Source organism: Sphaerodactylus townsendi, linkage group LG02 (assembly GCF_021028975.2).
Source record: "Sphaerodactylus townsendi isolate TG3544 linkage group LG02, MPM_Stown_v2.3, whole genome shotgun sequence".
In the NCBI taxonomy this organism is placed as follows: domain Eukaryota; kingdom Metazoa; phylum Chordata; class Lepidosauria; order Squamata; family Sphaerodactylidae; genus Sphaerodactylus; species Sphaerodactylus townsendi.
Window position 1 is genome coordinate 178,624,856 of NC_059426.1, and position 26,887 is coordinate 178,651,742.

At 48.0% G+C, this 26,887-nt stretch overlaps 2 protein-coding genes and 1 pseudogene across 3 annotated transcripts in view; 1 reads left to right on the plus strand and 2 right to left on the minus strand.

Moving 5' to 3' along the window:
- The window catches only part of LOC125427110, a 53,598-nt pseudogene extending 50,284 nt beyond the window's left edge, over positions 1–3,314 (minus strand).
- Positions 3,315–5,025: 1,711 nt separating this feature from the next.
- LOC125427102 (zinc finger protein 883-like) lies at positions 5,026–15,669 on the minus strand. 2 transcript variants are annotated; one of them, XM_048486169.1, is made up of 5 exons: positions 15,565–15,668; positions 13,405–13,534; positions 12,309–12,493; positions 9,908–10,037; positions 5,026–8,883 (listed from the first exon to the last, which is right to left on the minus strand). In XM_048486169.1, exons 1-5 carry the CDS (start codon positions 15,634–15,636, stop codon positions 7,316–7,318), a joined length of 2,085 nt encoding a protein of 694 aa, XP_048342126.1. In that variant the 5' UTR covers positions 15,637–15,668; the 3' UTR covers positions 5,026–7,315. The 2 variants fall into 2 exon arrangements, with proteins under 2 accessions (XP_048342126.1, XP_048342127.1); XM_048486170.1 differs by lacking the exons at positions 12,309–12,493; positions 13,405–13,534 and having other exon boundaries at positions 15,565–15,669.
- A 1,088-nt stretch (positions 15,670–16,757) lies between these two features.
- Positions 16,758–26,887, plus strand: part of NEMF (nuclear export mediator factor) — a gene marked incomplete at its 3' end in the record, with an annotated part of 39,878 nt that continues 29,748 nt past the window's right edge. The window contains exons 1-8 of the mRNA XM_048484692.1: positions 16,758–16,943; positions 19,318–19,386; positions 20,544–20,646; positions 21,682–21,807; positions 23,473–23,621; positions 24,838–24,905; positions 25,879–25,962; positions 26,768–26,859. Coding sequence (XP_048340649.1) covers positions 16,885–16,943; positions 19,318–19,386; positions 20,544–20,646; positions 21,682–21,807; positions 23,473–23,621; positions 24,838–24,905; positions 25,879–25,962; positions 26,768–26,859 — 750 coding nt within the window. The remainder of the gene's footprint in view (positions 16,944–19,317; positions 19,387–20,543; positions 20,647–21,681; positions 21,808–23,472; positions 23,622–24,837; positions 24,906–25,878; positions 25,963–26,767; positions 26,860–26,887) is intronic.

Below are 26,887 nucleotides of genomic sequence, written 5' to 3' on the forward strand. Positions count from 1 at the left end.
AAGGGGCTTGGACAGATTTATGGAGGAGAAGTCGATTTATGGCTACCAATCTTGATCCTCTTTGATCTGAGACTGCAAATGCCTTAACAGACCAGGTGATCGGGAGCAACAGCCGCAGAAGGCCATTGCGTTCACATCCTACATGTGAGCTCCCAAAGGCACCTGGTGGGCCACTGCGAGTAGCAGAGAGCTGGACTAGATGGACTTTGGTCTGATCCAGCTGGCTTGTTCTTATGTTCTTATGTTCTTAATAGAACTGCACTGGTGACTGTGTGTCTGTCAGTTCTTGTCTACACTGCGTCCTGCAAGGTGGTCTACTCTGAGTAAATCCGCTGCTTCAACATTTTCTACTCCACCAGTGTTTGGTTTATTGATACAAAGATAGGATCCCCCCCAGAGGAAAAGTGGTCCCTGTTTCAGGGAGCTTCATAAGACCCCTCCCTCATGCAGACATTACTAAAAATTCTTGCACCTCAACACAGAGCTCGCCCCACGCATCCCAATGGGTCTCTCTAGGGCTGCTCAGGCTTCCAATTTGTTTCTGGGCCTGATTGAAGGTTCTGACCTCTCAACTCTCAAAGCCCTGAGTGGTTTAGGACCAATGTGCCCAAAGAACCACCTACTTCCTTATGAACTCGACTGACCACTAAAATAATCTTTGGAGCCCTTCAGGCGCCCCCTTCTTCTGGGATTGGGTGGGTGGCCACCTGACCTTGGCCGTGGCCCCAAAGCTCTGGTGCTCTACCCCCAGGGAAGTTCGTCTGTCCTTTTCTGTTGCTGTCTCCCACCAGCGGGTAAAGACTTTTTTGTTTCATTTGGAAACCTATCAGTGATCTCTCCTTCCAATTTTTTGTTTCGTTTGGCATTCCCTCAATGATCTCTCCTTCCAACCCAATGTTTTCATTGCTTTTAAAATGTATTTTGGCTCTGGTTTTAGTGTGTGTGTTTTTTTCCGCGTTTTAGTGGCTTTTAAGGTATCAGGTAACCTTCTCAAGGTTGACTCAGTCGTCCATCCTTCCAGGGTCGGTAAAATGAGTACCCTGCTAGCTGGGGGTAACATGAAGGTGACCTTGGAAGGCAATGGCAAACCACCCTGTAAGCCACAGGTGTCAAACTCGCAGCCCTCCAGATGTTATGGACTACAGTTCCCATCATCCCCTGCCAGCATCATGCTGGCAGGGGATGATGGGAGCTGTAGTCCATAACATCTGGAGGGCCGCAAGTTTGACACCTATGCTGTAAACACATTCTGCCTGGTAAATGTTATGATGTGACATCACCCCATGAATCAGTAATGACCAGATGTTTCAACAGGGTTTACTTTTACTTTTCAGGTGTAACTTTATTATATATATTACACATGTTTTCACCTGTTAGCCACCATGTTAATTCTCTTATGACCAATGATCAGAGTTCCAAAAGAGTAAGGTGACCAGACGTCCCACTTTTGGCGGGACAGTCCCGCCTTAAACCAATTTGTCCCGCGGGGTTTTTTAACTGTCCTGATTTTTGGAAGGCTGCCGCACTGCCTTCTGGGGCGCTCCCCTTTTCCTGCCAGGGAGCGCCCCAGAAGGCAGTGCGGCAGCCTCACGCGCACGCGGCCGCAGGAGCGCACTGCCTTTTGGGGCGCTCCCCGGTTTCCCGCCCTGTCACAGGAGCGCCCCAGAAGGCAGTGCGGGAGCCTCCCGCGCTGCCACACTGCCTTCTGGGGCGCTCCCGAAACCGGGGAGTGCCCCAAAAGGCAATGCGCTCTTGCGGCCGTGCACGCACACGCGCCCGTGTCCCGGTTTAAAAAGGTGAAAATCTGGTCACCTTACAAAAGAGTAAAAAGGTCATCTGCCCAGAGTCCCTGTGTGTGTGTGGGGGGAGATAAAGGTGGGCCCCCCGTACAAACACTGGATCATTACTGACCCATGGGATGATGTTACATCACATTTACTAGGCACGCTGTGTTTACAGGGCAGTTTGCCACTGCCTTACCCAGTCACCTACACATAACGCCCAGAAAGCTGGGTGCTCAATTTTACCAACCTAGGAAGGATGGAAGGCTGAATCAAACCGACTTCTGTTGGGATCAAACTCAGGTCACAATGTCCAGAGGAATCAGCGTATTTTAAAAAATCACCTAGTTTTGATTCAAATTCCCAGTTAGCTATAACTATACAATACGTTTTATGGAATGTGTATATATTATAACATAAAATATATACACACACATAATGATGTTATAATGTAGAACTGTGTAATATGCACTGTTTAAAGGGAAGAGAGACTTTAGTTTACAGTTTTACGGAGGCAGGGTGATGTAGTGGTGAAGAGTGACAGACACTAATCTGGAGAACCGGGTTGGTTTCCCCACTCCTCCACATGAGCTGTGGTCTTTTATTTGGAAATCTGGGTTCAATTCCCTTCCTCTCCACATGAGCGGCAGACTCTAATCTGGAGGAGCAAATTTGGTTCCCCACTCCTACTTATGAAGCCTGCTGGGTGACCTGTTCTCTCTGAACTCCCAGCCCCACCTAACTCTCAGGGTATAAATCCAATCTGTTCTTTTTTTCTTCACGTGACGCCTGCCGGGTGACCCTTGGGCCAGTCCAGGGGTCTGCAACCAGATGTCCATGGACTACAATTCCCATCAGCCCCTGCGTTGGCCATGCTGGCAGGGGCTGATGAGAATTGTAGTCCATGCTGGCAGGGGCTGATGGGAATTGCAGTCCATGCTGGCAGGGGCTGATGGGAATTGTAGTCCATGAATATCTGGAGAGCCGCAGGCTGCAGTCCCATGGGCCAGTCCTAGTTCTCTCTGAACTCTCAGCCCCACCTACCTCACAAAGTAGTCTGCTGGGGAGAAAGGAAAGGAGCCTGGAAGCCACGCTGAGACTCCTTAAAGGTAGAGAAAAGCAGGGTATAAACCCAAACCCTTTTCCTGGTTCTATCGCTGCAACTGGGCTTGGACAAAAGTAAAGGTGGGAATTGCAGGTGTGAAGACAAAGAACACGGAACTGCAGGTGCCCCCAGCCTACCTCACAAGGCTGTTTTTGAGGGCGAAGGAAACACACCTCACGCCCCCTCCCCTCCACACCCTGCGCCGAGTCAGAGCCCCCCCCTTCCGGTGGGGAGACTCCCGCCTTCCTCCTCCTCCTCCTCTTCCTCCCCGCACTAACGGACCCCCCCCCAGCCCCTCCCCTCCCGGCGGGGGACTCACTGCGGAGCAGCGGGCTGGTCTCCTTGATCACGTACTTTCCCTGCACCTCGCCCGGTTTGGAGAGGTCGGCGCGCGTCTTCTTCCGCGACAGCATCCCCCTCCCCGCCGCCCCCCCCCCTCAGCCGCGCCCCCGGCGCCCCTCGCCCCCGCCGCGCCCCATGGGCCGCGCGCGCTCCCCGCCTCTCCCCTCAGGGGCAGCAGCAGCAGCAGCAGCAGGAGGCACCAGGCGCGCTCCCGTCGCTACCCCCCCCCCCGCCTCCTCTTCCTCCGGGCACGCGCGGCCCCGCCAGCAACTCGCCGACTAAACTTCGTGGCCCCGCCCACCACCGCCGCCGCCGAGGTTGACGCCGCGCCGCGGGGCATTATGGGGAGCGAGGGAGAAAGGCGGGACTCTACGACGTTTCTCCATAGCGCCACCCGGCGGGCGGCCTGGCGGGCGAGCGGCAGGGTTTGTGCGTTCCCGCCCCTTCTCCTCCTGGCGCTCTCTCGCGCGCCGCCTCGCGGTCGGAGATGGAAGTTTCAGGGCGGCGGTTGGGGGAGGGGAGCGGGCCGCGCCTCTTCTGAACAGAGACGCTGGGATGGGTCCTAATAACAGGGGACATTTCAGTTATTTGCTTTATTGATTTCGTTTATAACCTTTTTTCCCTATGGGGAACCTGATGTGGCTTACCCAATTCGCCCGTCCTCCATTTTATCCTCACAACAACCCTGTAGGGTAGGTTGTAACTTGTAAGCGAGGCCCCTTCTACACATGTAGAATAATGCCCTTTCAGTCCACTTTCACAATTGTTTCCAAGTGGATTTTGCTGTTCCACACAACAAAATCCAGCTGCAAAGTGCATTGAAAGTGAATTGAAAGTGCATTATTCTGCATGTGCGGAAGGGCCTGAATGGCTGCATCAAGGCCGCCCAGGGAGCTAGGCTAGCATTGCAAAGTGGAGAGCCTCCTTTTTTTCTCAATCTGTTTTTCAAAATAATCAGTTTTTCAAAATAATCTTTTGTTCTTTTTATTCTGTCTCCTGTCTGCTGTGCTTTTGGAAATTTCCCCATTCTTATCGTGAGGAGCTACTACCAAATTCTGGACCTTGGTATACACAAACGGTGGTACACAATTTAACTTTTGCCAAGTATACGTGTGTGAGTTCTTAACATGCAAGTTATACACTCAACTTATCAAAGTTGTACACAGATGCAGGTGTATCACTGTGATACACCTCTGAAGATGCCAGCCACAAATGCAGGTGAAACGTTAGGAACAAGATCCACCACCCAGCCTGGAAAACCCACCAGAACCAGTTGAATCTGGCCATGGAAGCCTCCAACAATACACACAGGACGTTTCTACGTTACCAGCAGAGACTAATTTTAGAAACAATAGTTGTCTCAAAGGGGGTCAATTTCATGTTAAGCTCTCCTGTCTGCAATCTTACTATAAACAGGATCCTTATTCGTATGTACTGAAGGACTGAAATGCCTTCACTGATCCTTGTAACCAAACAAGGCACTTTCTTGAAAGAGAGAAAACTCTCTCTCTGGTCCCTTCCGCACACGCAAAATAATGCGTTTTCAAACCACTTTCACAACTGTTTGCAAGTGGATTTTGCTATTCCGCACACTTCAAAGAGCACTGAAAGCAGTTTGACAGTGCATTATTTTGCATGTGCGGAATGAGCCGCTGATCAATTTAGGGAATGTGCTCGGTTTTGTGCTGTGAGCCTTTCCTCAGTTGGAAGGTGTTCTTCAGATAGCACTTTTGGTCAAAGCTGCGAGGCAAATTTTATATTGAGCATAAAGAGGACAGAAATCACTTGACCACCAAGTTGAATAAAACAACAAACAAGATTTATTTATTCACAGATTATGTGGTATCCATTGAGCAGTCAAGACTACTGCCATCATCCCAAGGGACTGCTAAGAGTGTTAACAGCCCTCTGCGTCTGTGTACAGAGTGTACAGTTCAAATTTTTTGCTGAGCATGGCTCCAATAAGGACAAAATGGAGTCCAGACAGAAGACAGCTAGCATCTAAGGAGGCTCTTACTAACATACCTTTGCATGTTAGTTAGCATCTAAGGAGGCCTGACTCAAAGACTCTTACTAACATACCTATCCCTCACTCGAGAAGACCATTATCATTTTGTCCCACCTCGAAACCATTTCCTAGGGAATTGCATTCACACCCAGCTGCTTAAATGTGTCTTTTTATTAAGACAGAAGACTACCATCCAGAAGTCTCTAGTACACATCACACTCTAAATTCATCAATACATGGTTATCATGAGTCACACTCATCATCATTGGCTCAGGATACATTTCACTCTACACATTAGGAAGTAGACTGGACGCATGTGCGGTGGTCTGATCCATACACCAGGCATCATCATCTTCTCCCCATGTCAATACGCACAAGTTGTGCATTCCTCTCTGCTTCTTGGTCTTCTGAACAGGTAACACATCACCCCAAACCAACTCCCTCTCTGTAACTCTTGCTCTACTCTTTCTTTTCTTAGACTCTGTATGATTGCAGTGCTCTTGTATGTAACATTTTCCTCTTTCAATTAAAGCGCCTTTGTTTAATCAAAGTTGTTCTCACTATTTCCAGGTCCAGTCTTCTGGTGAAGATCCTGGTATGAATTAGTGGAGAATCCCACCATCGCTCATCTCTTGCTGACCAGAATTCTATCATCAGATTCTCCTAAATTCATCATTAAAAGACAGACTACCAATCTGGTTAACAAGGAAGGGAAAGGTAGATTATTGTAAGTGGTTTGGCATTCCTTAAAGGTAAATAAAAGTGGGTATAGAAACCAGCTCTTAGGCCCCTTCCGCACACGCAAAATAATGCATTTTCAAACCACTTTCACAACTTTTTGCAAGTGGATTTTGATATTCTGCAGAGCTTCAAAGAGCACTGAAAGCAGTTTGAAAGTGCATTATTCTGCATGTGCGGAATGAGCCTCAATCATTGGAAATCTCTGAAAAATCTACTGTGCCACCCTGCAATTTCTCCTTTTCCCCGCTACCTTTTGTTTTCAATTTGGTGCTTATTGTCACGTCAGGACAAAGATCTTTTATATGGATTGAATGTGGGAAATATTTTGCCCTGCCCAAAAATTCTAGGCACACAAACAGGTTTAAAAGGACTAAATCTCCACTTTAAGATGGCACCGTGGCATGACACTTGAATGCAAGCAAGACATCTAAGATGCCAACTCACCAAGTTCCAGGATACATCTTGAGAGTAACTTCTTATCAGTGCTTTTAATGAAGTTGTCAACGCTTACCAAATTCTATCAAAAATTATATACTGGAAAAAAATGAATTAAACAAATTCCCTTCTTAAGAATGGGTTTGATTTCTAGTTACTCTCTTCCATTGCAATTGAACTTGCATAGGTTATCAAAACAGCTTCAGATGGGTAACTGTGTTGGTCGGTATGGTGTGTACGCTTAAAGTGCCTCAAGTCACAACTGACCCCAGCAAGAGGTTTTCAAGGCAAGTGAGACTCAGAGGTGGTTTGCCAGGATCTTCGTCTGCAAAGTATTCCTCGATGTTCTCCCTTTCAAGTACTGACCCTTCTCAGCTTCCAAGATCTGATGCAATCAGGCTATACAACACCCCCCCCCTTATTCTGTAATAGTATAACACCGTTTTAAGGTTGGCACCATTTTCCAAAGTATAAGCTTTGTGGATCAAAGTTCATTTTGTCAGATACAAACAAAATTGAAGACCAATCAACCCTTTTATCCCAGTTAGAAGGAGTGAAGCATGTTATGAAGAAAGGCCAACGCATCTTAAAATGCAGACGTACAATTCAAAATGTTCAGCATGATGTGATTTGGGAAGAAATACATAGATGTGGGAAAGGCAGAAAATGTGCACTTCTGGGTATCAAACTACTGGCACATACACTGATCGACATTCATACAGGTGATTTATACCTGGATGTATTATCCCCCATCCAAGACTGGCAACTTCACTTTAGAACAGATATTACATTAGCAAATACAAAACAGAAAAACACAAAGCAAGCTATTTTAAAAAACCTATTAGCAGAACAAAGCGTTGTCTTTAAAAGACTTCTATCAAATTTTAGCAGTGTCTGTAATTCTCACACACCATATTCCCAGTTGCTGTGAGATGAATTAAGTTGGCTAGATTTATTTCTGTAAGGTAAGGCTACAGCTGTCAGCGCACCTCCTTCCACATTCCATTTCATGTGGCTTTCCCCCTGTGCACCCTCAGATGTTGAGTCAGAGTGCCATTCTGAGAGCAGCACTTTCCAAACTTCAGGCACATATATGGTTTCCTTCATGTGGGCATTTTGATTATCATTTATGGTGTCATTCCATGAGAAGCATGTTCCACTCTCCAAAGATGTATATGGATTCTCTTCTGTGTGAATCTTTTGATGTACAACTAGGTGGGAATTTTGAGAGAAGCACTCTCCATACTCCAGGCTTTCATATGGCTTCTCCTCTGTGTGTACCCTTTGATGTTTAATTAGGCTGATATTTTGAGAGAAGCACTTTCCACACTCCAGGCATATATATGGCTTCTCCCCTGTGTGAACCCTTTGATGTTTAGTTAGGTCACCATTCCAAGAGAAGCACTTTCCACACTCCAAGCATTTATATGGCCTCTCCCCTGTATGAACCCGTTCATGTTTACTTAGGCTGCCACTTCGAGAGAAGCACTTTCCACACTCCAGGCATTTATATGGCTTCTCCCCTGTGTGAACTTTTTGATGTACACTAAGGGAGCTACTGTGAGAGAACCACTTTCCACAATCTAGGCATTTATATGGTTTCTCCCCTGTATGAATCCTTTGATGTTTAGACAGGTCACCATTCCGAGAGAAGCACTTTCCACACTCCAGGCATTTATATGGCTTCTCCCCTGTGTGAACCCTTTGATGTTTACCTAGGCCGTCATTCCGAGAGAAGCACTTTCCACACTGTGGGCATTTATATGGCTTCTCCCCTTTGTGAATCCTTTGATGTTCAGTTAGGACACCAGACCGAGAGAAGCACTTTCCACATTGCGAGCATTTATACGGCTTGTCCCCTGTGTGAACCCTTTGATGATGAATTAAATGGCTATTCTGAGAGAAGCACTTTCCACACTCTAGGCATTTATATGGCTTCTCCCATTTGTGAATCCTTTGATGTACAGTTAGGTGGCCATATCGAGAGAAGCACTTTCCACACTCCAGGCATTTATATGGCTTCTCCCCCGAATGAACCTTTTGATGTACATTTAGGTCGCTATTCCGACAGAAGCACTTTCCACATTCAAAGCATTTATATGGTTTCTCCCCTGTATGTATCCTTTTATGTATTGTTAGTGCGCTACTGCCACGGAAGCTCTTTCCACATTCCAAACATTTATATGATTTCCAGCATGATGTACCCTTCTGACATGTTTTAATATTAAATTTGAAATTGAACCTTGTCTCTTTTATAGCACCCTTATGACTTGACTTTCCCTTCCATATTTCTTCTTGGGCTGAGAACACCAATTTCTTCCTTTGCTTCTCTTTTGCTTTCCATTTTCTTCTGAACTCTTGCTTTGTTATCGCTTGATCCCCAGATTTAGATTCCTCCTGCAGATCTTCGTCTTTTTCCACAACTACCACTGCCGATACCTTCTTCCTCACCCTCTTCCTTACTTTTGGAACTGCAAAAGAGAGAGAGAAATCAAAGAAGAATGAAATGTTAGAAATACCAGTTCACAGTTCCCTTGTGTTCATGTAGGAAGCACACAGGGGCAGAATCGGAAAATATATTTTTTTAATGTGGGAAAAATGTGGACAGACATAAATCTGGAGGCTAGAGGCATGGACAGATATTTTTTAAAACCTTGAAAATGACACAGGTTTGCCCAAAAATGTTAATTAAAAAAGGGAGATTAAGAACCAAATGTCTTCAGTGGTTATTGCTAAGCAGCCACACAGCATTTCCGGTCTTGGCTTCCGTCAGAGCCATGAGGAATCAGAGAATCATAAAGTTGGAAGAGACCACCAGGGCCATCAAGTCCAACCCCCCCTGCCATGCAGGAACACACAGTCAAAGAACTCCCGACATATGTTCATCCAGCTGGGAAGTGTGAACGCTTCTGGGAAGTGTGGTGTGTGAACAAGATCTTGGGGTAGGGGTGGACTGTAAAGTGAATATGAGCAATCACTCTGATGCAGCAGCAAAAAAGGCTAATGTGGCCTTGGGGTGTTTCACCAGAGGCATAACATCCAAACTGCAAGATGTCATAGTCCCACTGTACACGACTTTGGTCATGATGCACCTGGAGTACTGCATGCAGTTATGGAGTCCTCACATCAAAAAGGATGTGGACAGAATAAAGCAGGTAAAGAAAAGAGTTACAACGATGATCTCAGGTCTGGAGAGCAAACTCTATGAAGGAAGGCTAAAGGACTTGGAAATATTCAGCCTGGAAAAGAGGAAATGATTGCTCTCTTTAAGTATTTGAAGAGTTGCCACTTAGAGGAAGGAACGGAGCTGTTCCTTTTGCCAGCAGAGGGTATAAACCACAGACAGAAAGATACCGGCTCAAAATTAGAGGAAAAAATATTTTTTACAGTACAAATAGTTCAGCAATAGAATCAGCTACCTGAAACTCCAAAGAGGATGCTGCCATCCCCTCTTTTTTTTCTTCCGTATTCTAATAAAGGAGAAATAATACTTACTTAGAGCAGCAGTGGTCTCATAGTTTTCCTTTGTAACTTCCCAGAAGAGTTTTCTTTGGCCTGGATCCAGCAAAGCCCATTCCTCCTCCGTGAAGAACACGGCTACCTCGTCAAAGGACACTGAGGATCTCTGAAAGAGGAAGATCAAACCCGGTTCCCCAGATTAAAATCCACCTGCTCTTAACCACTACAGCCCGCTGGCTCTCTAAACAGACTCAGAGGATTTGAAATCGATTTATTGAGTGGAGTTCAAACAGGTTCAAAGATCTTTGCCAAAACTAAAACGTTCACATTCAGCCTTCTCACGAATTCCCACATCGCACCCCCTCCTTTTGCTCAGTTGCTAAGCAACCTGCTCAGAGGTGGGATCCAGCAGGTTCTCACAGGTTCCCGAGAGTAGGTTACTCATTATTTGTGTGTGCCGAGAGGGGGTTACTAATTGGTGATTTTGCCACGTGATTTTTGCCTTAGTTACGCCCCTCCTCTCGGAGTAGCGCGCAGAACTTGAAGCAGTCTAGCAGGAGGTGCACCGGTGTGCGTGGCAGCCTGCGCCTGCATGCATTCGTTTCCCGCCCAAGGACCAGCGCAGCAGCTGCGTCCTTGCCACAGCCCCGCCCAGGAATGCCCCTCCCCAGGAATGCCTGGCCCCGCCCCCGTTGTGCCCCGCCCAGCCCCATTGGCGCTACGCCACAGTTTGAATCCCACCACCATGGGAACCTGTTACTAAAAATTTTGGATCCCACCACTGGACAGCCCTTTCAACCAAGCTTGAGCAATCATACATAGCATAGCTCTAACTCACATTACAAGAAGCAGCAGCCAGGATGCCACAGCCTCCCACCTTTCCCTGGAGACATGAAAAGACCAAGGTTTCGTGGGTCTTGACACTAGTTCCCAATGGACGTGCTTATCGAGTTGGAACCGCTCTTCTAACGGTCTTAGCGGTTGACCAAAGAATTGCTGTTCCTGTGTCCAAGTTTCTACCTTTTGCAATGAAAATGTCAGCTGAAATAATGACCAGTGCCTAATTTATCCAGATTCAAATCATTTCACTGAAGGTACCATAAGACATGTAATACGCAGAGAGGCGCTACGTGATCGATTCATTTTACTGCAGCGTTTTTATCAGTTTTCTGCTTCTGTTTTTAACTGTTTTCGTCTGAATGGCCCATGGGTCAAAATAAAGACTGACTTGACTTCAGACTAGCTGCCAAGTCGGAGGGCTCCTTGAGGACGATGCTCACCGGAATCACACTCTAGAGCAGGGGTCTGCAACCTGTGGCTCTCCAGATGTTCACGAACGACAATTCCCATCAGCCCCTGGAGAGCCGCAGGTTGCAGACCCCTGCTCTAGAATAAGCAATGGAAGGCTTTTCAGATGTTTCCATTATAGGAGCAAAATATGGCCAAATGCTGAGAGTCCAGAAAGCTATAAGGCCCAGCAGGGACAGGCAATGTGTCCTGCTGCGTGAGACTGGGGGCGCCCCTTTTAATGATAAAATAAAGATAGGCTGGTTGCCTGGAACACATTCAAGAGAGGAGGAGGAGGAGGAGGAGGAGGAGGAGTTTGGATTTATATCCCTCCTTTCTCTCCTGCAGGAGACTCAAAGGGGCTGACAATCTCCTTGCCCTTCCTCCCCCCCACAACAAACACCCTGTGAGGTAGGTGGGGCTGAGAGAGCTCCAAGAAGCTGTGACTAGCCCAAGAGTGAAAACACAAGCCATCCCACCCCCCTCGCATAGTCCTTGCCAGGGAAATGTGTCTCTTTACGCTCCCTCCGGCCACCTCTTCTACTGCCGCTCCAGTTCACACGTAATTTCTCTCCCTCCTCTATTCTTGCTCAAAAGCTGTCGAGAAGATCCTAAACCAGTGATGGTGAACCTATGGTACGGGTGCCAAAGGTGGCACTCAGAGCCCTCTCTGTGGGCATGCGCAAACAAGAGTCGCCCCCACCCTCACCCCTACACATCTAGGCTGGCCTGGGCCACTGGGCTCGATTATTAGCATTAAACCCAAGACCTAGTTTTGGGGAAGCAGTCTAGGTAACCCTGTTAAGCGCTGTTAAACCCCACTGATTTTCATGCGAAGAACTACAGCGCGATCCTTTACCTGGGAGTAAGCTCGGTTGCTGGTAGTAAGGCTTGCTTCTGAGTAAACCCTCCTAGGGTAATGATTCACCCGTTGGAAGAGTTGCAGAGTTGCTTCAAAGCAAAGCCACCGACTACCACCAAGCTTACTCCCGAGTAACGCATGCCTCGGAGCCAACTGTTTTTTCTAAACGAAAACCTCAGTATTCAGGTTAAATTGCCATGTTGGCACTTTGCGATAAATAAGCGGGTTTGGGGTTGCAATTTGGGCACTCGGTCTTGAAAAGGTTCGCCATCACTGTCCTAAACTCACCTTTCCTGCAGATGCGCGAGAGCCAAACTCTCCCTCCAGCCGGGGGAAACAAGACCGAAGAGCGGCCCTGTGGGATTCCATATTCCACTGTTCTCCCCCTCCAGGAAGAATCACCCCCAGGGCACTGTCGACAGGCAGACTTGACCTCTCTGGTGCTCGCGAGGCGTCCTGGGAAATGTAGTTCCCTGCAACAGCAAGACACAAACGGAATGAAAAAATGAAGCAAAACAAGTTTGCGGCAAAAACAGAATAATATATTCCTATCATATCTCAGCATCATTCTGAAGCCCGAGGGATAACACTTCAACTGGATGTCCATCTCTCCCAATCAGAGCCCTCTTCATCAATACATTTCCCTTCATAAGCATAAGCATTTTATTGTCATTGTGCACGCACAACGAAATTTACAGCAGCATTCCTCGATGCACACAATTTCAGACTCATACCCCATCCTCACTTTCCCCTTCCTCCACCCATCCCTGCACAGCCCCAAACACATCAACACGAAGCTGCGGAGTTCAGCACAGCCACAGCTCTAGAGTAGAAGCTGTCTCTAAGCCTCTTTGTCCTAGTTTTGATAGACCTGTATCGTCTGCCGGATGGTAACAGTTCAAAAAGAGGGTGTGCTGGATGAGACGGGTCTCTCAGAATATTTTGGGCTTTCTTTAGGCTTCGGGAGTTATAGAGTTCTTCCAAGGAGGGGAGAGGGCAGCCGATAATCCTCTGTGCAGTAGTGATCACCCTTTGGAGCGCCTTCCTATCTGCCACTGTGCAACTGGAGAACCGTACACAGATGCAGTAGGTTAAGACGCTCTCTAGAGCACAGCGGTAAAAGGACACCAGGAATTTTCCATTCAGTTGTTGTTTCCTTAACAGTCTCAGATAGTACAGTCTTCATAGCATCCATCTATTCGCTTTATGCTTTCTTTTTCAGGCAGTGTAAGACTCCCCCCCCCCCCCCCCAGGTGTGGGAGGTCTGGGGGGCTTTTTTGTGGCCAATGAAAGTACGTTCTGAAACTCAAGAGGACAAAAGGAAGATGCCATCCCCTCCCTTCCTTGTCTTTCGTGTTCATAGTGAAAGGGAAAAGATCCTTACCCATAGAGTCCACGGCCTCGTAATTTTCCTCCATAACTTCCCAGTAGAGTTTTCGTCGGCTTAGATCCAGCAGAGCCCATTCCTCCTCTGTGAAGAACACGGCGACCTCCTCAAAGGACACTGCGGATCTCTGAAAGAGGAAAAAATGGCCCAATTGATCTACCATTCCTGTCTCTGAGCATTCAAGAGTGAAAGAAGAACCTCATCGGCCAGTCAATTGCGTAAAAGAATGCAATACATCAAACCAGGGGTCTTCAAACCATGGCTCTCCAGATGTTCATAGACTACAATTCCCATGAGTCCTACCACTTGGCCATGCTGGCAGGGGCTGATGGGAATTGTGGTCCATGGACATCTGGAGGGCCATAGTTTGAAGACCCCTGCATCAAACCAATAGCAGGAAAAACTGTGTTCTCTCCCTCTCCGCCCAGCCTGTGACAGGTACTTTATTTTTTGTTACAAAAGGAGAAAAATAATAGAAGGGGGAAAACCTCAAAATTCAGTAACTCCACAAAAAATTATACGTACAGACATCTACAGAACATTTTCAGATATCTATAAATAAGCCCACGTGTAATAGTCTTCTGTATGCCTTTGGAGTGTCCAGCTGCTGACATGGTGCCCCCTTACTGCCCTGCCCCTAGGGCAGTTACATCAGGGTCCCCTCATATTGAGGGGTCCTGCCATCCCCCCCCCATGGGGGTAGGTTTTAAATTGGGGTCGGACGCCTTTTATTATGTATTATGGTTTTTTGCTGTTTTATGAGTTTTAAGCTATTTTATGGGATGGAGCCTATGTGTTTATATTTGTACGACCGCTCCTCTTGATGTTGTAGTGAATGTTGTTCACCGCCCGGAGCCCTTCGGGGATCGGGCGGTATACAAATTAAATAAATAAATAAATAATAATAATAATAATATGCCGTGCAGTCAAATACTGTTAACTTTCTAAGGTTCTCAACCCACTGATTTACCAGAAAACGGGCATTTATTTTCCCAGCGTTGTAATAATACAAGTCTTTTAGCTGGGGTCAGGACACGGAGGGTGCCAGTTTCGCCGGCCTCCAAAACAATCAAATGGACATTCTCATACAAAACAGACGTAAGTAATAATTTCCTCACACAGAAAGCAAATGACTGGACAGGCTCAAAGCATACTTCCATGATGGGAGCAAAATGTGGCCAAACACTTCTTTGGGGTCAGCCTGTGGAGTGTGCAAAAAAGAGCGCCGCGAATGAGCGAAGGAGGGCAGAAAGAACCACACAAGGAACGGATCGGACAATGGGTTGGTCTTTTTTAGCTTTAAAAAGGGCTTGGACAGATTTATGGAGGAGAAGTCGATCTATGGCTGCCAATCTTGATCCTCCTTGATCTCAGATTGCAAATGCCTTAGCAGACCAGGTGCTCGGGAGCAGCAGCAGCCGCAGAAGGCCATTGCTTTCACATCCTGCAGGTGAGCTCCCAAAGGCACCTGGTGGGCCACTGTGAGTAGCAGAGTGCTGGACTAGATGGACTCTGGTCTGATCCAGCTGGCTAGTTCTTATGTCCTTATGTCCCCAACCTGGCACCTGTGGGCTGCATGGCGTTTGTTGACACCTTTTCTGGCGCCCACCAGGTGTTTTTAGGAAGTGGGTGAGGAAGGGTCTGATGGACTATTGAAGATTTGATTGGCAGAGCCAGATTTTTAGTACGTTGCTATGGCAGCAGCTGCCCCCCCCCCCCCCCCCCCCCCCCCCCCCCCCCCACCCCCCCCCGGGGGGGGGGGCGAATTCCTCAGGCCCTCCCGGGGGGGGGGCGCCCCCCCCCCCCCCCCCCCCCCGTCCCCAGCCCAAGGACCCACACTGTGGGACTGAGGTCCAGCCCTGGCAGCCATTGGGGGGCTGGTTCCGCCTCCTGCAGCTGCCAGGTTGCCCTCCCTGCCCGGGCAGACTTCCAGCTGTGCCCGGGGGCTCCAAGGGTTGGGGACCCATCCTGGTCTGGGGGTTCAGCGCAGAATAAGCGCAGGGCTTTTGGACTAGAGGACACTGGAGGGGGTGGAAACACAACCCCCCCCCCACGCCACCCCCAGATCTTGCACGGGGAAGACCCCCCCTTTCCTCTCTCCCTCCGGCCAGCCCCCCGCCCTTGCACCCCGTTGCAGCATCATTCCGCCCCCCTCACCGTGCAAGAGCCGGATCCTCCCTCCCGCCGGGGAAAGGGAGGCAGGAGAGACGCCCCCCAACAGGACTCCATGGATCACCCCAGACCTCCTGCGCCCCCTGCGAGAGAAAGCCGCCCCTTCCCACCCACCCCCACCCTGATGGGCGGGGTTGGCCGGTCTGGTGCTCGCACGTCCTTCTGGGAAATGTAGTTCCTAGCATCAACAAGACCCAGAAGAACAGGGAGGGAATACCACAGATTTGGGGTTGGAGCTGCGGGAGAGGTGACACGATAGCCCTGTTGAGACATTTGAAGAACATAAGAACGAGCCTGCTGGGTCAGACCAGAGTCCATCTAGTCCAGCACTCTGCTACTCGCAGTGGCCCACCAGGTGCCTTTGGGAGCTCACCTGCAGGAGGTGAAAGCATTGGCCTTCTGCTGCTGCTGCTGCTCCTGAGCACCTGAACTGTTAAGGCATTTGCAACCTCAGAATGTCATGTTGGTGGGGGAGAAAGCTTGTTTTCTGCTGCTCCAGAGGCTAGGACCAGGAGAAATGGGTTCAAGATGAAGGTTCCTGATTCCACCTAAACATTAGGAAGAACTTCCTGATGGAAGTTCGACAGTGGAATGCACTCCCTCCGAGAGTGGTGTGGAGTCTCCTTCTTTGCAGGTTTTTAAACAGAGGCTGGATGAACATATATCTGGAATGTGTCCCTGCATGGCGGGGGGTTGGACTAGATGGCCCTTGGGGGTCTCTTCCAACTCTATGATTCTATCTCCAGCAATTTCTGAAGCCAGAGCTGGCGACTTACTGCTAGGGTTCTGCTGATGCCTATTTTGAACACTGGGGGGCTTAGCTTTGCAGCAGACTGCAGGCAGCTAGGAGAAAAAGAAGTGGGCAGTACTGGCCGCATGCGTCACGTGGGGCGGAGGGTCCCAACCTAGACAGGCTTGTATTTAAAACACGAACCTTTCTGAGCAAATTTCCCACTTGCTTAGGAAGTTGCTATTCCCAGGGTTTCCGGCAGAGGGCGCTCCCACCACTCGCAACGCTATTGGATCCTGGGGAAGCCGCAGGATCCAATACGAACGTCAGAGGCGGGACCACTCAGGGGAGCGAAGAATGGTCTCGCCTCTGACATTCCTATTGGTTCCCGAGGCTTCCCCCACCGAATAGTTTTGGTCTCCCTGCCGTGCCGTAGTCACGGGGCCGAGCGCGCATGCGTGCGCGGCGAATGTGCCCCTGTCAGGGCAGGTATCTGCATGGCGGTGGATGAAGTGGGGGAAAGCGGCGTCCGGCTGACGGGGTTCTCTTAGGGATTAGCCGGCTTCTTGTCCGCCATGAAATCCCGTTTCAGCACCGTCGATATCCGGGCGGTGATCGCTGAGCTCCGTCACAGGTGCGTACAGGTGGCCACGCCCCCTTGTGGACTGAGGCCACGCCCCTTTGTTGTTGTTCCCTCCCTCCCAAGAAGAGGCTCTAGGTGGGAAGACGTGGTCGACCTGTCAGGTCTCAGCAGTCCGTCCTCCTACCTGCATGCAGCTTGGCTGGCTGGCATAGGGTTGCCAGCTCTGCCCTGGGGATTTGGGGGCGGAGCCTGCAGAGGGCGGGGTTCGGGGTTCCGATTGCCAATCACCAGGTAGCACCTGGCGATCTCCTGCTATTATGGCTGCTCTCCAGACGACCAAGATGAGGTTCCTCGGAGAAAAAGACCCCCCCCCCCTCACTTTTGTGGTGTCTCCTACTGGCAAGGATATGGAGCTCGCCTGGGGGCAGGGCCTGCCGCAAGGTCAGCAACCTCTTCCCACCCACCCTCACCCCCCCCCCCCCGGTGCTTCCCTTCACCCTGGGAGGGGAAGGTGGGGGGTGGTGGCAAGCAGGGGAACTGGGAGGGGAAGATGGGGGGAGGATGGCAGGGGTACCATGAGATATGAAGAGTGAGGTCAAGGGTACCGTGACGTGGAAAAAGTTGGAAAACACTGATCTAGACGCTATACTCCTATTGATTTGAATTGCATTGACTTTCTTGACTGCCACATCACACTGCTGACTTGGTTTGTGGTCTACTAAGACTCCCAGATCCCTTTCACATATATTATTGTCAAGCCAGGTTTCCCCCATTTTAAATCCGTTAATTTCAATTTTTCTGCCTAAATGTAGCATCTCACATCGATCTCTGCTGAAATTGATTTTGTTAGTTTTGGCCCAGCACTCTAATCTGTCCCAGTCATTTTAAATTCTGACCACATCCTCTAGGGCAGTGATGTCGAACCTATGGCACGGGTGCCAGAGGTGGCACTCAGAGCCCTCTCTGTGGGCACTCGCGCACAGAGTTCATCATGTGGGAGGGGGTGGAAAATCACCCCCCCACACACACACACACATCTAGGCTGGTCTGGGCATGATCCTTTACCTGGGAGTAAGCTCAGTTGCTGGCAATGGGGCTTGCTTCTGAGTAAACCCTCCTAGGATCGTGATTCACCCATTTGAAGCATTGCACAGTTGCTTCACTAAGCTTACTCCTGAGTAACGCGCGCCTTGGAGCCAACCGTTTTTTTCTAAACTGAAACCTCAGTATTCAAGTTAAATTGCCAGGTTGGCACTTTGCGATAAATAAGTGGGTTTTGGGTTGCAATTTGGGCACTCGGTCTCAAAAAGGTTCGCCATGCCCCGAGAGGAGCAACTTAGTGAGCTGGGTATGTTTAGTTGGAGAAAAGAAGGTTAAGGGATGACATGATCGCCATGTTTAAATATTTGAAGGGATGTCATGTTGAAGACAGAGCTAGCTTATTTTCTGGTGCTCCAAGAGACTAGGACAAGGAGTAATGGATTCAAGGTTTAGGAAAAGAGATTCTATGTAAACTTCCTGGTGGTAAGCGCTGTTTGACAGTGGAATACACTGCTTCAGGGGGTGGTGGAGTCTCCTTCAGATGACAACATCATAAACATGAGAAAGTGGCGGCTGCAACAGCAGTTGATGCTTCAGTGCATTTGTTAATTTTTATGGGGGCTGAAGGCTCTTTTTTTCCTTGCATTTTTCTCAAAAACTTGCTTTTTGAATCCCTTCAGGATGTGGAAACACTTCTTCACACAACGTGTGATTGGTGTTTGGAATATGCTGCCACAGGAGGTGGTGATGGCCACTAACCTGGATAGCTTTAAAAGGGGCTTGGGCAGATTTATGGAGGAGAAGTCGATTTATGGCTGCCAATCTTGATCCTCCTTGATCTGAGATTGCAAATGCCTTAGCAGACCAGGTGCTCAGGAGCAGCAGCAGCAGAAGGCCATTGCTTTCACATCCTGCACGTGAGCTCCCGAAGGCACCTGGTGGGCCACTGCGAGTAGCAGAGTACTGGACTGGATGGACTCTGGTCTGATCCAGCTGGCTTGTTCTTATGTTCTTATGATGTCTGTCGCTTTACCAAATATTTGTTGGGAGAGGTTCAGAGAGTAGCAACGTGGGTCTGCAGTAGAACAGCTAGATTTGAGTCCAGTAGAGCACCTTAAAGACCAGCAAGATTCTCAGGGTACAAGCTTTAGAGAATTAAAGTACAAGTAAGCACTATCTAAAGGAGGCAGCTTCAACTTGCGAAAGCATGTACCCTGAGCATCTTGTTGCTTTCTAAGGTGCCGCTGGACACAGATCTGTTTGTTAAGAGAGTTCTTGGTTCAATTTTATAAATCAGTATGGACTCCCGTATCGTTCTCTTACCTGCTTTTATGTAGAGACGACAAACGATGTTCACAACATTTTGTCTTGTTTACATACACAGCCTCTTGGGAATGAGAGTATACAACATTTATGATGTGGATAACAAGACGTACCTCATCCGCCTTCAGAAGTAAGAGCTGAGTTTTCTTGTTTGTTGTGTTTTCTGTATTTTTAAATATGCGTTATTCTTTTCAACCAGTTAAAGTAGATAACTGAAATACGGGAAATGATGAGTGAGAGAACCGATGAAGAAAACGAACAGATCTGTTGCAGCCCCCAGCTATTAAAAGCCAGCTTGAGTGCAAAGATCTTACAATTAAATGACGCCTAGGAAAAGTGAATGAGTAGGATTCCTCCTTTTTGAAAGCTGGAGAAGAGTAGGTTTTGATTCCCCGCTCTGCCACTTGAGCTGTGGAAACTTATCTGGTGAACCAGAATAGCTTGTGCATTCCAGCACATGCCAACTGGGGGGCCTTGGGCTAGTCATAGTTCTTCAAAGCTCTCTCAGTCCCACCCACCTCGCAGGGTGTTTGTTGGTGGTGGGGGAGAAGGGAAAGGAGATTGTAAGCCCCTTTGAGTCTCCTTACATGAGAGAAAGGGGGGATATAAATGCAAACTCTTCTACTTCTTAAGAAGCCTTAACATCGATGTCTCTTCCTTATTTGTGACAGCATATTCTGTTGTTTGCTTTCACTGAATATGGAGGCTCTATTTAGGTCTCATAGCTAATAAATATTGATAAATCCTCTCATCACAGATTCGTCTGACCCCCTTTATAGTCATCAGGTTGCCCTTTTAAGTTCACTGTACTTACAAGTGAGAGTTGGGCGCTGTGGTACAAACCAGCACCCTCGACACTGTTAATGTTGTTGCAGATTTTCCTGGAAGAAACTGGGGCTCATTCCGTACATGCAGAATAATGCACTTTCAAACTGCTTTCAGTGCTCTTTGAAGCTGTGCGGAATAGCAAAATCCACTTGCAAACAGTTGTGAAAGTGGTTTGAAAACGCATTATTTTGCGTGTGCGGAAGGGGCCTAAGTTTATTGTGTTCCCAGTCCCAATTCAAATCCGCTTTAAAGGCAAACTGAATCCAGTTTCTTGTATAGAGTATATGGAGACAGTGATGTATGTTCCCCCTCTTTATCAAAAATCAAACCCCCAAGTTTGCAGTTCCCAAAGTAAGAAATGTAGCTATACGGTAAATGTGTGGCAGCAAACCAGGAATGCAGTGATGAGGAGCTGACATCCCCTATATGCCCTGACCCTCTTTGTCTCCCCCACAACAGACCAGACTGCAAGGCGACTCTTCTTCTGGAATCTGGTATTCGGATCCACACCACCGAATTTGAGTGGCCCAAGAACATGATGCCGTCTGGCTTTGCGATGAAGGCAAGTTCACTGTTTTGTTTGGCTTGCTGAAGATTTTCTTGGGAGTGAGAAGGGAATGTTTCAGACTAGCATTGCTGTTATTTGGTCTCTGGATCTGTACCTTTAACAAACAGGAATCCTGCTCAGTGTAACGAACTAGTAAAGTCCAGGCAAAATCAACCGTATTAAGTTCTTTATTGAGCTGGCATTCTTAGTCGGAAACAGGCGATGCAAGATCTCGGTCAACAGCTTTTACAGGGTATCAAACAGGCTCCCGCCAAAAGAGTATAAACAAGACAGGATTTCACACAGACTAGCAAGCAAGTGAAAGATAACCAAAACAGCAAAATTCCCCTTCCCAGGCATTAAGCCAAGAACCTCCGGCGGGAACCTCTCAAGGTCGGAAAACACACACTCACCACAACCTTACACTCAGTGGTGTGTAATTTTTGCAAGTGTAATTTGCATGTGTTAAATAGAATCCACCCATTTTATCATATGTATGTTTACACTTTAAAATGGCACCCTTTACACTTTTAACCAGTGCAATTAGTTCTTTCTCCTACCCTGGACATTCCACAGATATATAGATAGATATACTCCACTAGCTTTGCTACCATCAGATCCTCTGAAGATGCCAGCCACAGATGCAGGCAAAACATCAGGAGAAAATGCTACTGGAACATGGCCACACAACCCGGAAAACCCACAACACCCTAGTGATTCCTGCTGTGAAAGCCTTCGACAATACATTATCTCTTTCTTTCAGTAGCCAAAGTAGCCACAGCTGTTTCTCTGCCCCACACCTCTGTCAGCTCTTCTGTGCAGTCTTTAGTCCTAGTGATTCTTTGTGGAAGGGGAGGGGCTCTCCTTTTCCCCTCTGTCCTGTCAAATGCTGGTGTATTCCAGCCCCCTCTCCAGTAGGAGGCAGGGTGCATGTCTATGTTTGTGGGTAAGGAAGCCCCCAGATGTCATCACTGTATTTTTTCTGAAAATCCAAATGGCCCTGCCAGGCTGACGCCATTCCCACCTGTCTGTGCTCTTCTCCCCTGACAGTGCCGCAAGCACCTGAAGACCAGGAGGCTGGTGAGCGTGAAGCAACTCGGTGTTGACAGAATAGTCGATTTCCAGTTTGGGAGTGACGAAGCCGCCTATCACTTGATCATTGAGCTGTACGACAGGGTAAGCCAGTGATGGCGAACCTTTTTAAGACCGAGTGCCCAAATTGCAATCCAAACCCCAGTTATTTATCGCAAAGTGCAAACCCGGCAATTTAACCTGTATGCTGAGGTTTTAGTTTAGAAAAAACTGGTTGGCTCCCTCTTCCTCCACCCCACCCGCTTGAGCAGGGGCCAGCCTGCTCTAGCCTCCAGCAAGTCCTGCATGCACTGCTTTGTGCCTCTCTAGCATCTCTGCCTCCACTGTGCCCTCCCCCCCACTCGGGTAGCAGCCACCTGGATCACAGGCACCAGGCCTGCCAGCTGTGTCCTCCCTGCTCACCACGGTGCGTGCATGCCATGCTCAGTGGCCCAGGCCAGCCTAGATGTGTGTGTGTGGGGGTGATTTTCCGCCCCCTACATGTCAAACTCTGTGTGTGCGTGCCCACAGAGAGGGCTCCGAGTGCCACCTCTGGCACCCGTGCCATAGGTTCGCCATCACTGGGGTAAGCGGCGGGGAGAAGGCATGTAAAACACCAGGAGCAGGACGTGGCTTCCGTGTCCTTACTTCATCTCTTCCAGAATACTTGGCATGTGCATCCTTTCCATTGATGTAGGACTTTTGAGGCGTGTGTGACTCAGAAATCTTCAGAATGCAAGAAGAGACCTCCAGGAAGTTTATCTAATTTTTTTGTTCTACAACAGTTATTAGCAACTTTTCTTCTTTACACATGTCAAAGTAGCTTACGATATAAATAAAATACATAAAATAGATCGCATAAAATACACAGAGCCAAAATTTAATATCCAGAGTAGGACTGGTTTAATCAAATGAGTTCCTAAATAAAACTGTTCTCAGCTGCCTCCTAAAGGTCATAAGAACATAAGAAAGAGCCTTGCTGGATCAGACCAGAGTCCATCCAGTCCAGCACTCTGCTACCCGCAGTGGCCCACCAGGAGCCTTTGAGTGCTCACATGCAGGATGTGAAAGCAGGTCGACAGTGAGGAGGCCAGACACACCTCCTTGGAGCAGCAGCGGCGTAGGAGGTTAAGAGCTCATGTATCTAATCTGGAGAAACCGGGTTTGATTCCCAGCTCTGCCGCCTGAGCTGTGGAGGCTTATCTGGGGAATTCAGATTAGCCTGTGCACTCCCACACACACCAGCTGGGTGACCTTGGGCTAGTCACAGCTTCTCTGAGCTCTCTCAGCCCCACCTACCTCACAGGGTGTTTGTTGTGAGGGGGGAACGACAAGGAGATTGTAAGCCCCTTTGAGTCTCCTGCAGGAGAGAAAGGGGGGATATAAATACAAACTCCTCCTCCTCCTCCTCCTCCTCTTCTTCTTCTTCGTCTTCTTCTTCTCCTTTCTCCTCCCTCCTTCCTCCTCCTCCTCCTCCTTCTTCTTCTTCTCCTTCTCCTCCTCCTTCTCCTCCTCCTTCCTTCTCCTTCTCCTTCTCCTCCTTCTCCTCCTCCTCCTCCTCCTTCTCCTCCTCCTCCTCCTCCTCCTCCTCCTCCTCCTTCTTCTTCTTCTTCTTCTTCTGCCGTGCCATATGTGTCTGCAAGCTCCATTTCTTTGATCATTCCAGAGCCTTGAGCTTGGAAACAAACAGAGACCTGAGATGTGTGTTCTGGGAGCATAGAAAATCCCGCACCTGCAATTTAGTGACAAGCTGTCTTGGATTTCTTACAGGGGAACATTGTTCTTACAGACTATGAATACCTAATCCTAAACATCCTGAGATTTCGCACTGACGAAGCGGACGATGTGCGGTTTGCAGTGCGGGAGCACTACCCTGTCGACTGTGCCAAAGCAGTATCACCTCTGCCCAGTTTGGAAAGGTATTTCTGTGTTCCGTGTGCGGAATTTGGAGTGTGACAAAAGCAGAACCCCGTGACTGGGTATAGGTCAGTGGAGGCAAATCCATGGCACTCCAGATGTTCATGGACTACAATTCCCATCAGCCCCTGCCAGCATGGCCAATTGGCATCTGGAGTGCCATAGGTTCACCACCAAGGGTATGGGTGGTGGCTTTTCAGATTCTTGGGTGGTTCCACTTGACAGTGGTTCTGTATGTAGCTTTTGTTGCATTTGCAAGGGCAGTGGAACGTTCACACTGCGCTTCTCCCTGCCTATTCCTTGTGTCCAGTTCCTGTAGCTGCCATCCCACCCAGCCCCCAGAGGGACTTTTTCACCTTTGAAAAAATTGGTAGTGCACATGACAGTATGGTGTTGTAACAATTCATCTACTGAAGCTTTCATTTTTACAACACAAAATCTCTATCTTTTTTGTTGTGGAAGAAGAGTCGGATTTATATCCCCCCTTTCTCTTTTGTAAGGTGACTCAAAGGGGCTTACAATCTCCTTTCCCTTCCCCCCTCTCCCCCACCACAAACACCCTGTGAGGTGCGTGGGGCTGAGAGAGCTCTGAAGAAATGAAGAAGGAGCAGCAGTGGCGTAGGAGGTTAAGAGCTCGTGTATCTAATCTGGAGGAACTGGGTTTGATTCCCAGCTCTGTCGCCTGAGCTGTTGAGACTTATCTGGGGAACTCAGATTAGCCTGTTCACTCCCACACTTGTTGTGAGGGGAGAAGGGCAAGGAGATTGTAAGCCCCTTTGAGTCTCCTTCAGGAGAGAAAGGGGGGATATAAATCCAAACTCTTCTTCTTCTTCTAGCCTAAAGTCACCCAGTTGGCATGTGTTGGAGTGCACAAGCTAATCTGGTTCACCAGATAATCATCTACAGCTCAAGTGGCAGAGTGGGGAATCAAACCTGGTTCTCCAAAATAGTGTTGTAACAGTTCGTCTACTGAATACAGAAGCTGGACCATAAATAAACAGATGGAGGCAAGCATGTATGGGAAACCTTTTCGGTTCTTTTACATGTACAGCCCTTTGTATATCACCTACATTTAGGTACATCTTGAATAATTTACCTTTAGCCCTCAGACATTGACTTGAATTATATGAGGAACCAAAACCCCTTTTTGCTTTCTTCTTACTTGTAAAATGTCATTGAATGTTGGCTGTTTATTCTTTTCCTTTCACCCTTTAATAGGCTGACAGAAATAATAACTACTGCACCTAAAGGTGAACAGATAAAGAGAGTTCTAAACCCGCACCTTTGTGAGTATTTGATTTATTTAAAATATTTTTAAGTTACACTTTCCTCACAACATGGTTCCAGGGTGGGTTAAATGTAAGTGTAAAGCATAAATGTTAGAATAACTTAGGTGGAAAAAATGAAAAGCACAGATGTAGGATGGGTAACACCTGGCTTGACAACACTACATGCAAAAGGGATCTGGTAGTCCTAGTAGACCACAAACTGAGCATGTCAGCCGTGTGATGCAGTGGCCAAGAAAGCCAATGCGATTCTGGGTTGTGTCAATAAGAGTATGGTGTCTAGATCGAGGGATGTAATTGTACCTCTCTATTCTCACTTGGAATATTGTGTACAGTTCTGGGCACTGCAATTCAAGAAGGATATTGACGAGCTGGAATGGTTCCAGAGGAGGGCAACCAAAATGGTAAAAGGTCTGGAATCCATGCCCTAAGAGGATAGACTTGGGGAGCTGGGGATGTTTAGTTCGTTGAAGAGAAGGTTAAGAGATGACATGATAGCCATGTTTAGATATTTGAAGGGCTGTCGTGTTGGCGAGGGAGCAAGCTTGTTTTCTGCTGCTCCAGAGATGAGAACCAGGAGTAATGAGTTCAAGATGAAGGAAAAGAGATTCCACCTAAACATCAGGGAAAACTTCCTGACAGTAAGGGACAGTGGAATGCACTACCTCGGAGGGTGGTGGAGTCTCCTTTGGAGGTTTTTAAAGAGAGGCTGGATGGCCATCTTTGATTATGGAATGCTTTGATTATGTGTACCTGCATGGCAGGGGTTTGGACTTGGTGGCCCTTGAGATCTTTTCTAACTCTGTGATTCTATTATTCCATCCTCTCTTTATCCTTTGAAGGATGTCTAGATTCTGCCTTGCAAGACTTGAAAATATGTGTCACGGGAAACACAATCCCTCTTGGAAATCCGGGGCTTCACTTGGTTGATTTATCCATTTTGTAAAGAGGTCTTTTCCTTTGTATTTAACAGCTTATGGAGCCACTCTCATTGAGCACTGCCTTATAGAAGCTGGATTCTCAGGTAGTGCCAAAACAGACCAGGTGGAAAGCAAAGGTGAGTGGCCAGATTTGGAGTGTCAAAGACGTTATATTCATTGTAACATCAAAGTTGCCTAGTGCAGTCAATGAAGTGATTCCTTTACTCAGACAAAGTCACCCTCTTGATCTCTATTATGTATGGCAGATTGTGCATGTGTAATGTGCTGTCAAGTCACAGCTGACTTAACAACGACCCAATTGGGGTTTTCAAGGAAAACAATTAGGCAGAAGTGGTTTGCCATTAAGCAGAGGTGGTTTGCCATTAAGCAGAAGTGGTTTGCCATTAAGCAGAGGTGGTTTGCCATTAAGCAGAGGTGGTTTGCCATTAAGCAGAGGTGGTTTGCCATTAAGCAGAGGTGGTTTGCCATGGCCTTCCTCTGCAGGCTTTCTTGGAAGTCTCCCTTACCAGTGTTGATCCTGCTTAGCTTCCAAGATCTGACAAGGTCAGGCTATATGATTCTGCCTTCCCAACAGCCAGCGTGGTGTACTGGTTAAGAGCAGCTGGATTCTAATCTAGAGAACTGGGTTTGATTCCTGCTTGGTGACCTTGGGCAAGTCACAAGCCTCTCAAAACTCTCTCAGCCCCTCCTGCCTCACACGGTGTCTGTTGTGGGGAGAGGAAGGGAAAGGAGCTTGTAGGTCACCTTGAGTCTCCTTACAGGAGAGAAAGGTGGGATATGAATCCAAACTCTTCTTCTTCTCCTCTCTATTGTAGGTTATAGCTATCAGCAAACTCCAAAAACTGCGGCACAATCTTCCAGATCAGTGTTGTTTCTCTCCCCCTTAATTTTTACCCAAAATCCTCTCAACCTGACTTGCAGGATTTAAGTCATGGGATTTGTTAGACCTTATAGTTTTGGCAGAAGAGTGCAATTTCATGCGATGCGTTCCTGCCAGCAATGAATTGAAGACCGCAATATTTATATATGAACTTTGTGATC